This window comes from Platichthys flesus, chromosome 16 (genome assembly GCF_949316205.1).
Source record: "Platichthys flesus chromosome 16, fPlaFle2.1, whole genome shotgun sequence".
NCBI classification, from domain to species: Eukaryota; Metazoa; Chordata; class Actinopteri; order Pleuronectiformes; family Pleuronectidae; genus Platichthys; species Platichthys flesus.
In genome coordinates this window covers 14,406,919-14,418,273 of record NC_084960.1, presented here as the reverse complement: position 1 = coordinate 14,418,273, position 11,355 = coordinate 14,406,919, and the positions used below count along the sequence as shown (strand labels likewise).

Sequence of the window (11,355 nt, the reverse complement as noted above, 5' to 3'; positions counted from 1 at the left end):
GCCCAGCAATCCCCTCACATTTAATCAGGCTGCACCAAATTTCACACACTTATAGAAGTCAGTTCCCTTAAATGTGCTTTTTTTATATCAAGGTCCATGAATATTATTGTCCGAAATTTGTGAAAATGTCAAAGACCATATCTAACAATGTGAAAAAACAATAATCCTGGGTCTGCCCCCCAAGAGTTCTCAACTATAGGTACATTTTGTCCAGTATGAACCATTCTGTAATTTCTGTCATGAATTGTTTTCCATTTTGCAGTAATGAATGCCTTATTCAATAGAGTTGTTTTTTGTTTGTACTCTGAAGAGTGTTGTTTAACTGTGTTGCATCTTTTACAGCTAGACATGGAATTTGGGGTCTTCAACAAAACTATGTGAAGATCATAGATCCTCTGTGTAAGAAATGTTTCAGCACTGCCCCCATCTGTACAGACTGTGCAATAACAAGGGAAAGTCTTATACAATCAGTAGACCAGTTAGGCTAAATAAAATAGCAGAGACAGATCAGTGAGGCAAATATTTACAGAAATACTTCTTTAATTAACAACAAAACTCCCTTTGACAAAAATAAATCTAGTACACGATTCTAAATCTGGAGAAAAATAAGTTTTGATGAAACAAAACAAACAAAGTGGCCATCGTGAAAGTGCTCATAATAGTGCTGTCAGCAGCAAGAGAATCCTTATTTTTTGTGGTAACATTCAACAAGAACAACGTAGCAGTATGTCTTTGTGTGAGTACACTTTCAAAATACAAAAGTATTTGCAATAAACGTAACTCAAACATGAAGCATCCCACTCACAACTTGAACTGTGAGTGTTGGCATGAATACTCCGAAGTGGATCATTCCGCTCCTGACTCGACCGAGTCCTTCGTGAAGAAGGGATGGGCCAGAGCTTCGGCAGCGGAGATGCGGCTGCTTGGTTTGAACGCCAAACATTTCTGCAGGTGAGAAAATGTTGCACAATATTAATGACTTAGAGAAAAGAACTGGGGCGTACCTGTGCTCTGATCCTGAAAAGTGGCCAACCCAATGTCTTAAACCTGCTCACCTAGTCTGACCTGGCTGCAGCTTTATAAATAAAGATGGATGACCGTCTTCCACTATCCAGAAATGAAGCCAAAATATCATGAATACATGCTGGTGATGGCATTTGCACTTTTGACATCATCCGGAGCAAAGTCGGCGCAGTCGTGTTTGTGGAGCAAAGCCACAGTATTAAGGTCGCAGCAATACACACACTCGACCAATGATGAGTCTGTTGCAGCTTTCAATCATGTTTCCCCTTGTTTCAATAACAGTGAAAAACTAATTAAAACCTAATAGAAAATGACCACTTAAATATTATCAGTTCAATAAAAATTAGCTCAAATGATTGAAACAATAACTAAGAAAAATGTATTTAAATGTATACTTTGAGTTTTAAGTTTGGTCTATGTCCCATCCACTAAAGTGGAGGAGGCAAGGTTAATGAACTCTGTTTCAGCCATCCACCAGGAGGCGATCAAGACACCCTGGATTAATTTTGGGAACTGCCATGTTCATTTATATCTATGGTCTACTGCTGTGAGATTTGGTGCATCATGATTCCTAAAGAATGGTTCCAACACAATGGTCATCATCTGACTTTATCTCTAGCACCACCATGTGGTAGAAATTGTACTAATTTGGTCAAATATCATAACAGGATCAATTGTTTCTACTATGTTGAGCGTCTGACTTTTCTTTTAGTTCAATTTAGCTTATTAATTCAATTAATTTGTCTCATTCTTCCCTTTGCCAAGACTGCACTTTGTTTTAAGTGCCATTAAACTAGAATAAGGTTCGGTTCCACAACGATCTAGAGTGCTAAACTCTGCAGTTTGGGACATTTCATTAAAACAGAAACACGTTTGCTCACAGTGAGAAGTTCGTTCGCTTCTTTGCCCACGTTGTTCAGCATCGCGGTGCAGGAAATATTTGGTCCCCAGGTACTTGAGTACGGGATGGGACTGTCCCTGGGCCAGTCCTCCTCAGCGGGCAAACCGATAACTCTGGGGAAAATGGTTCAAACCGGTGAAGACCAAAACATTTAAGCTACTCGGCCATGATATAAGTAGAAACTGTATGAGGTTGAGACAGACAGACAAAACTTTTTTTAACTTTAAGGTTTATTTATGGGTTCAAAAACAAATGTCTTAAAGATCAGCCTTCAACTGCACTACAGAAAGACCTACTTCCTTGCCAAAGCAGAGTGATAACTCAGTTTCAGTGGATGTTAATTAACTTGAAATCAACAAGGGCTTTCACACAGGACCTCTGAACTTTGACCTTTTCTGATAATCAGAATCAAAGTAACAGATGTGACTGGTTGAGCATTGGTAAAGTACAATAACATCTCTGCCTTACTTCATTATGAATAAAGAAAGGAAAGCAACACTCACTCAAAGATTTTCCACAACTGCTGCACCTCTGTGTACGCCTGAAACATGGGTCTGTAAGACACGAGGCACAAAAAAATCGTATTTGACAACTTTTGAATCATAGAATATTTTACCTCTAACTTGAGAATTACACTCGTACATCTCCTCCACCCAGAGGCAGACTCGGCTCTACTCACTTCAGGAGGAAGAGCTCGGCGAAGATGCAGCCAGCGCTCCACATGTCCACTGAGGACATGTAGACTGAGTTCAGCAGCACCTCAGGAGCTCTGTACCACAGCGTCACCACCTGAAAACAAACAGACGTCAACAGCAAGTAAAGAAATGAAAAGCCAATTGCAAAGCGTACGAGAAATGGCAAGAAGATTTTTCACCTCAGGCCAAGAAACAGACAGAGCACAGTGCTTAATAAAGGAAAAACCAGGCTCCAGGATGACTTAGTAGAGAATCACTGCAGTAAAATACAACACCATGACAGTTAAACGTTCTCTTTCATTCTGAGCTGCTGCTTCACTTACACCCGGAGTGAGCGCAATATTATAGGTGTAGATGCGCGCCAGTCCAAAGTCAGCAATCTTTACTTCTCCGCGGCTGCTGACCAGGATGTTTGCTGGTTTTAGGTCACGGTGCAGCACCATGTTTGTGTGTAGGAAGTCCAAACCTTGCAGCAGCTGCAACATCAGATCCTGTGCAGACAGACAGCAGAATGTAGGACGGCATGTGAAAGCAGGGTGTCTAAACTCATGGACGGCTTCCATTTAAGTCTGCCTGAATACGTTATGGTCATAGACTGTATATAAAGATGGACGACATGACAGCTGCCCAAAAGTGAAGCCAAAGCATCTTGATCGCTTTTTATATTTGTTCAAATTTACATTCATCTGTTAATCGGTTATCTGATTGTCAGTTAAGACTGCATCATGATTGGTCATGATCGAACCTCCCAGATCGTCACAGTGCAGGCTTTGGCTCCAAATAATGTCTTGGTCATGGTTCATTTCATTTCTGGACAGTGGGAGGAAGAGACACGTTGTCCATCATTATTTACAGTCTACGGTTATGACTGGTTGACCCTGTGAAAAGGTGCAGAGACATGCTGTGGTAGGCTGCCTGATTTTGTCAGAGGAATGTATGATGGAAATTCCTTTCTCATAAGTTGGTATTTGAAGAATGAAGGTCAATAATATCTAAAGTTTTAGCAGATAAATCACTTCAGTGTGTCAAAGAAAATGCAAATTGAATCTAATATCTTGGTTTACAGGATGCCAAAATGTGAGGCGTTAAAATTTTATTCTGCCAAAAAGTTCAGACTTTACACCTTGATACGCTCGAGGCTCAGTCCAGAGGGAGGAACCTTGGAGAGGTAGGTGCAAAGGTCCTGGTCGATGTACTCTAACACCAGAGTCAGGTCAAGGGTCCTGTCCTCTAGGGCAACAGATGCATCCAACAGCCTGGATGAGACGAGAAAACAACACACTGAGCATCAAGTTAGTGTCTTTTTGTACCAAACGTTTGGTTCAAAGCAAAACAAACAAAGCGAGCTGTGATCTTGAGAACATAATAGAAAACAAAGTTAAGTTTGTTCAATTTAGCAACTCTCACAGAGCAGAGTAACAAAGTGCAAAAGAAAAAAAGCTGTTAACAGACACCAGACTGGAATTTATCATAGATGTTATTGACAGACAAAATATAAAACGCATCATTATACAATCTAACTGAACTGACAGAATTATAACAATTCTTTACCATTAAATAAGGTCCTGGTCAGAAACTGCATATATAATTTATATTATAAATTGACAGACTGGGCATATATGGATAGTGATATGTTGTTTTGAAAACGACTTGCCTGTCAATAAGTGACATATGCGTTGCATACAAATAATGAATTGACCTGAAAGGTACCTGCATGTTCAAGTGTTTTTTTTTCCCCATTTCCCAGTAGGAAGATATCAAAAATGTAAGGTCTGCAGAGAGACAGGACTTTTGCTCTCTTCTCTCAGTATCTGTTATAAGTTTAACATTAGATGTATCACAGATTCCATGACTCGGCACCTTTCTGGAAGTGAAACATAACAACCAGGGAGCTGTGTCGGCACTTTACTGCTGCACTGCTCTGCTCTCTCCTTCTCCCACTGCTGCTGTCGGGCAGAACTGGACAATTAACATAGCCCACGGGTTTGAATCTGATCTTCCATCTGCATCCGTCAGAGTCTCACACATACAGAGCAGGACAGAAGTCAGACGAGCAAAGATTAAACCAGATATGGACCTAATACGAGATTAGGAAGCAGGCACAGGCCTTACTGACACATACTGTATGTCCTGACTCTGTTTGCTTCATGAAGATCTTCTAGTTTTTTTGACTAATTCTCAATCAAAATATTGCTGTGCTCAGTAATCAGCCTCCAAAAGACATAACACTCTTCAGCCCTCCAAAGGACGACCCCCTTTGCACTCTCCAACAGCTGCAGAGCATGAATTTACGACAGAGTATTGGGGCAACTTAAAGGGGGGGGATTTTAAGCTACGTATTATTTTAAAGGATCAGCCTGTCGCCTACATTAAAACGAGGAATGTGGAGCATCTTGCATCAAGTTTACCTTGTATTTGTTTCCAAAATAACCACATACTTAATGTTTCAGCTCATCAGTATCAGGACTTTGAAATGATTGTGTAAAGACTGAGCTTGTTCTGAAGAAAGAACCTCACAGACATTTTGAGGAAGTTGCCTCTTTGGTGGAGGAGGAAATTTCTGGTAGTGGTCCACACTGTGTGTTATCATTGGTTACATCTGGTTTGGTTGTTTCTCAAGAAATAATGAGATCAAGTCAGATCATAGAGCATCAAGATCGAGTGTCGAGGAGTAAAGCTCCTTGCCACTTATTTTATTTCGCTCTAAGTATTATAACTTTTTCGATTATGACTTTATTCTTGTAATATTACGACTTTATTCTCGTAATATTACGACTTTATTCTCGTAATATTCCTTTATTATAACTAAATTGTGACTCATATTCTATAACGAATTGTGATATTATGACTTAATTCCTGTAATATGAAGACTTAAATGTTGTAAGATCACAATTTTATTATCATTCATCAACTATAGCTTTAATCTTGGAATATCATGACTTTACTTTCATTAACTTACAACTTTATTCTTGTAATATAAGGAGTGTTTTCTTGTGATTAGGGTCCATACACATTTTGACCAATGCATTTCCATGACTTTTCAATAACTTTAAATCCAATTTCCATGACCAAACATTTTGTAAAATACATGAAAAAGCAACGAAAAGTAGCATTTTAACTAACAATGACAATTCCAAAGCATCCAGTATACCTTAAATGACACAAATGACTGACAGATAATAGTTAGATTAAAAGAAATTTACTTTTCCATTTGTAGCCTAGCATGGTTAAACCTAAACCTGCCTGGCATAGTGCATAATCCCGCCTGCTTCCCCACCGAACTTTTCAGATAATATGAAAGAGTATGCTTGCTTACATTTTGAGCATATTTCTTTGAAAAGCATATGAATTATTTAAAAATCAGCGTAAATGAACAACATGAAAATATGATTATAACAAATTTCCATGACTTCTCCACAACTTTTGGCAAGGCCTGGAAATAAACATTTTACAATTCCATGACTTTTCCAGGTTTTTCATGACCGTAGGCACCTGTGTGATAAAACATTAAATTACCACTTTGCTTTAGTAGTATTACGACTTTTTTCAAGAAATAGGTAGAAAGAAATACATTCACAATGAAAAGTCATTCAGGCCGTGCATCAGGAAGGCGCAACACATTTGAAACTGGCCTCAGTAGGGCGTTGGTTGGGCGTGCGTGTGAGCCCTTGAAGGACTAAGTTTGACAAACAACAACACACACTAACACAAAATAAAGTTTAGAAAAACAAACTAACTTGACTATGTTGGGATGGTTGAAGAACTGCATCCTCCGCAGCAGCCCCACCTCCCGGATGATGGAGGCCGGGATCCCGCTGTCTGAGCTGTCCCCGTAGATTTTGAACTTCTTCACCGCCAAAAAGCGCGGCTCGTCCCCCACCTCTCGGGCCTTGTACACGGTGCCGAAGGAGCCTTTGCCCACCGCCGCCAGCAGCTCGTAGCATAAAGGTCTGGAGAAGGCCATGGTTCTCCCGGGAGAAAGAAATGAACCTGCACTGTAAGGAGAGAGACAGAAGAAGCTAGCTCAACGGGCTGTGACCATCAGAGGTTAGCAGGTTAGCCAGCAGCTAATTGTAATTATCCCCTGGTTGGACAATCACAAACCTCTTGTGGGGACCAGGTTTTAAAAGCAGCTGACCGGCTTCATGTCTGAGCTTCACTTCAGTATGTGAGGCCTTCACTCACCTCGGTGGGCCTCGGACCTTCACACCCGCCGGCTGCTGCAGAGGAAAGGGAGGCTCCCGACACCAGCTTCTCTAAAAACTATTAAAAATCACACCCACTTTGTTCAGGAACTAATCAGGAAGCTGAACATGGAAACATGCTCCATGCTGCCGTCAACACGTGCTGCGTCCTGTCCACCACAAGCTACTTTATTTACCAATAAATAAAGAATAAAGAATTAAACAAACACTTTATCTGTGGACAAGAAATTGGGTGGTACTGTACTACTTAATGACACTACTACTACTTATAATAATAATATTGTAATATTACTTCTTTATTCTTAATAATCGTAATAACATGACTTTTTTCATAATATTACAACGATTTTGTTGCAATAATATGACTTTTCCCCTTACATTATGACTTGGTGTATTACCACTTTTTTCATAAAATGATGTTGTTGCAATATCAGAATCTCATTCTTGTATTCTCACAATATTATGTAGCATATAATGTATCTTGTAATATAATATTAGTAGTACATTGCAGACACCTGCTGCTAATAATTATAATAATAATAGCAATAAGAAGAAATAATTTTAATCCATAAAAATGGTAAAATATCGTAAAATCCTTAATCACATAAACACCTACTGAGGCACACAAAACAATAGAACATTCAATGTTGTAATAAGAATCAACAAGTAAGACAAAAAGCCGCAATACAACCGTAAATAACCAGAATGACGCTCAATAGAGTGTATACCTCTGCCAAGGCCCGACAGTCCCCTTATGACACCACTTTTATTTCTCTAGAAGAACATTGGTCACACAACTGTGCAGGCGGGAGACGCTCTGTGAATCCAAACATGGCAGCAGGTTGTAAATTAAGAAACAATGAGGTGTGAGACCTTTATTTCTTACGGCGTTCACACTGGGATCCAAAGAAGGTTAAAGACTAATGAAAGTCAATAAAAGAATGATAGTTTTCCTTCTCCTCAGATTATGTGATGAAATATTTGACAGCCATGAACCACGAGGGTTCAAATCTAGTCATGAATCAACTGCTTCTGGTCCAAATGTTAGAAATAACTTTATAAACAACTGCATTTCAATTACTGATGAATGAAATGTTCACCCCGACTCCTGGGGTTAAAAATGACACCAGCAAGACACCCTCACTCTCCACTCACTGGTTCTGTTCCCAGTTTATAAATATTGGAAATATGTATTAAATGAAGTAATTATAAGAAATCTTAGCAAAACTTAATATTTACATGCTTTTATTTACATTTGATACTCTAATTCTGTCTTAAATTAACTTTTACGTAAAGAAAACCTTGCAAATTGTGCAGTTTAATTCAGATCAAACAAATAACTTCAAACAGTGTGCTTTGATGACTCCGGCCAGATCATACCCAGACCAGATCAAAGGCAGCTAGCTCATATAAGGAGAAACTTTTCATGGGCACGGCTGCATGAGAATCTTCTCTCCTCCAACATCCTTAGACTGGCGCTTCAGGATCGATGGATCACCGGTGGTCTTCCAACATGAAGAGGTCCAACTGTTCAAGAGAGGAAGTACGTTTTGTTTTAAGCAGGGGGGACTCCAGGTTAAACTATTTTTAGTTTTATCTTCAAAACACAATTGTTGTCTATTTATTCATCTTACTTTACTGTGGTTTAACAGACTTCAAAAGCAAATGTGTAAAAATGACTAAAATATATCAATAATCTCTGTGTCTTTGAATATCTCTGAAGTTAGGATGGGACTGTCCTTTTACTGTCATGGGTTTATTTGTGTCTTTCAGTCTCTGAGGATGCTGGCTGCTAAGACCAAAGCTCTGATGGAGCAGAAGGCAGTGAACACTGCTCTAGAGGCAGAAAAAGCCTTTCTGAAGAGGCAGGTGGATGCAGAGACCACCACTTTGAAGAAGAAGCTGGATCCTGCGAACAAAGCTGGGATGGAGAATGTGGATGCAGAGAAAACCGCTCTGAAGACAAAGGGTGTATATAATGTTGCTTTGCTTGACGAAAACATTGCACTGATGAAGAAGCTGGAAGCTGCGAACAAAGCTGTTTTGGAGCAGGTGGCAGAAAACACTGCTCTGAAGAAGCATGCTGTTTATAACGTTGCTCTGGTGGAAGAAAATATTGCACTGAAGAAGAAGCAGGATGCTGCGAACAAACTTATAAAAGAGCATGAGGCAGAGAAAGCTATTCTGGCTGCTCTAGCTGCTGAGGGACATGCTCTGAAGAATCATAATGTTGATCTGGTGGAAGAAAACATTGCATTGAAGAAGAAGCTGAATGCTGCGAGCACAGTTATAAAGGAACAGGTGGCAGAGAAAGCTATTCTGGCTGATCTAGCTGCAGAGGGACATGCTCTGAAGAATCATAACGTTGCTCTGGTGGAAGAAAACATTGCATTGAAGAAGAAGTCGAATACTGCGAACACAGCTATGAAGGAGCAGGTGGCAAAGAAAGCTTTTCTGGCTGATCTAGCTGCAGACAGACGTTCTCTGAAGAAACAGCTACCTGCTATGAGCGCAACGCTGAGGGAGCAGATATCCTCTACTGTCTCTCAGATACTTTTTCCCGGAGAGGACTTGTTCAAGATCGAGAAGTCTGTGGACAAAGCAACAGCTAGAAAGGAAGAGTTGGAGAAGAAGCTCGAAGAACTAAAAGCAACGATAAATGTGAAGGAGGAAGACAACTTTTCCCTGAGGTCTGATCTTCAGCTCAAGGACCTGGACAAGGTGGTAGTGGAAGACAAGTGGAAGGCGAAATTTGACAATCTGAAGGAGAACTATGAGGAGAAGAAAGAGGATCTGATGAACCAGATCAGGGAGGCAGAGGAGAAGTTGTCTGCTGAGCACCAGGACTCAGTAGAAAAAGAGAGAAAAATGGATGAAGAATTCAAACGCCTGATTCTGCAGAACATTGAGCTTCAGGTACATTACATCAGATCATTTGAGATTTGAATAGACGGATTGATTTGTTTCATGTTCAGACTTTGAAGAAGAAAATGCTGAAACTTATATCGTCTCTGTCTTTTCAGAGACTCGCCTTGAAGTCTGATGAGTACAGAGAGAAGGTCAAGAAGGAGACGAAGGTGAAGAAGAAGCAGGAAAAAGAGCAACAGGACAGAGAGAAGAAGGAGAAGGAGGAGAGGAAAAAACTAAAGAAGAGAGAGAAGAAGGTGAAGGAGGAGAGAGAAGAAGAAGAAGTTTGGAACATGTTTACATGTTTTAATTTTAAACGACGGAGCGCGTCCTAATCTCCTTTCTCATCTTTCCTCTACCTAAAGCACCTCCTCATCCTGACCCCCCCCCCCCCTCCTCCTCCTCACACCTGTATTATATACTATATATATTTTGGGGAAAGTAAAAAATACATAACAATGACTTCTTGTCCCATTTTGTTCTTTGTTTCCAGATGCTGGTTAGTTGATATCTATCTCAGTGATGAAAAATAAACATGTACATGAGAATACTTCAATAATAAGAGTTATTACATGTGTACGCTGCATGTTATGATGTTAGGATGCACGGCCTCATATCTGAAACCAGAGTGTCACTCAGTAGAGGATCTGCAGCAATCTCATAAACATCAGTCCCTTAATCTTCTCAGATTTTTTTCCTCAAGATCCATGAATTATTCTCTAAGAAATCAGTGAAACACATCCTATCTCACCACGTTAAAGAGCAAGAGGAAGAATTTCTGGATCCATGACCAGATCAAGACCTGCACCAAAGTTCACTGCTTCTTTCTTGACCCACATCCTTCCACCAAGTTTCATAAAAATCCGTCCAGTAGTTTTTGAGTAATCCTGCAAACTCAGGCTACGTTCAGAAAAACTGATCCAGGTGGGATTCATGTGATCTCGACATTACTCTAGAGCAGGGATGTCAGGGTGAGATTGGACAGGGGGCCAGATTTTTTTCAAGCGAGACCTCAGGGGGCCGGATTGCACCAAAATAGCCTCATAATGAGGCCTACAATTACATAGCCTAAAGCAGGAGACAGTTACCCTCTAAAAAAGTAACATTTTCCTATCCATGCAAGTAGCCTATATTTATAAATAAGAAATGCAACAAAATAGACTAGGTGCCAACAAAAAACATTTCCTATAAATAACACAAGTGTAAACTGTTAATTACTTTTATTATATTTTTTGAAGGCTTGCACATGAAAACACGTCAATGCATAATTAGGCCAATTAAAAGAAGGCCAGTAGTCCTCAACGAGTCACAGAGAGTAAGCAGCAGAATAAAGTAGTCCAACAATAGGCCATGTGATTGAATATCCAGTAGGAAAGAGTAAAAAAAAAAGTTTCTTGAAAAAATAGTAAAATATGAGCTATCTAAAAACATTGAATTGGCTCAACAACAGATGAGGCACATTAACTTTGCCAGTCATCACCAGTCAACCCCAACCCTGGTTTCCACACACCCACATGCCTATATGGTACTAATCTGGCTATCAGTCAACCCCAAACCCTTTTATTCCCTCACACTTGATTATGATGAATGGGGAGACCAGCCTACTTCAGCTACTTGTCGAAGC

General features: G+C 40.0%; 1 protein-coding gene across 1 annotated transcript; it reads right to left on the bottom strand.

Moving 5' to 3' along the window:
• Nucleotides 1–567: 567 nt before the first annotated feature.
• cdk21 (cyclin-dependent kinase 21) lies at nucleotides 568–6,583 on the bottom strand. Its single transcript, XM_062407276.1, has 7 exons — nucleotides 6,357–6,583; nucleotides 3,743–3,875; nucleotides 2,943–3,110; nucleotides 2,604–2,713; nucleotides 2,428–2,478; nucleotides 1,905–2,037; nucleotides 568–945 (listed from the first exon to the last, which is right to left on the bottom strand). Exons 1-7 carry the CDS (start codon nucleotides 6,581–6,583, stop codon nucleotides 847–849), a joined length of 921 nt encoding a protein of 306 aa, XP_062263260.1. The 3' UTR covers nucleotides 568–846.
• Nucleotides 6,584–11,355: the final 4,772 nt, after the last annotated feature.

Bases quoted from the DNA above. Each gene is read 5' to 3' on its own strand.
- cdk21 (XM_062407276.1), bottom strand. From the start codon at position 6,583: ATGGCCTTCTCCAGACCTTTATGCTACGAGCTGCTGGCGGCGGTGGGC. The intron at 3,876-6,356 runs GTTAGTTTGTTT...CGTCTCATCCAG, and splicing joins AACCATCCCAACATAGTCAA to GCTGTTGGATGCATCTGTTG. The intron at 2,714-2,942 runs GTAAGTGAAGCA...GTTTGTTTTCAG, and splicing joins ATATTGCGCTCACTCCGGGT to GTGGTGACGCTGTGGTACAG.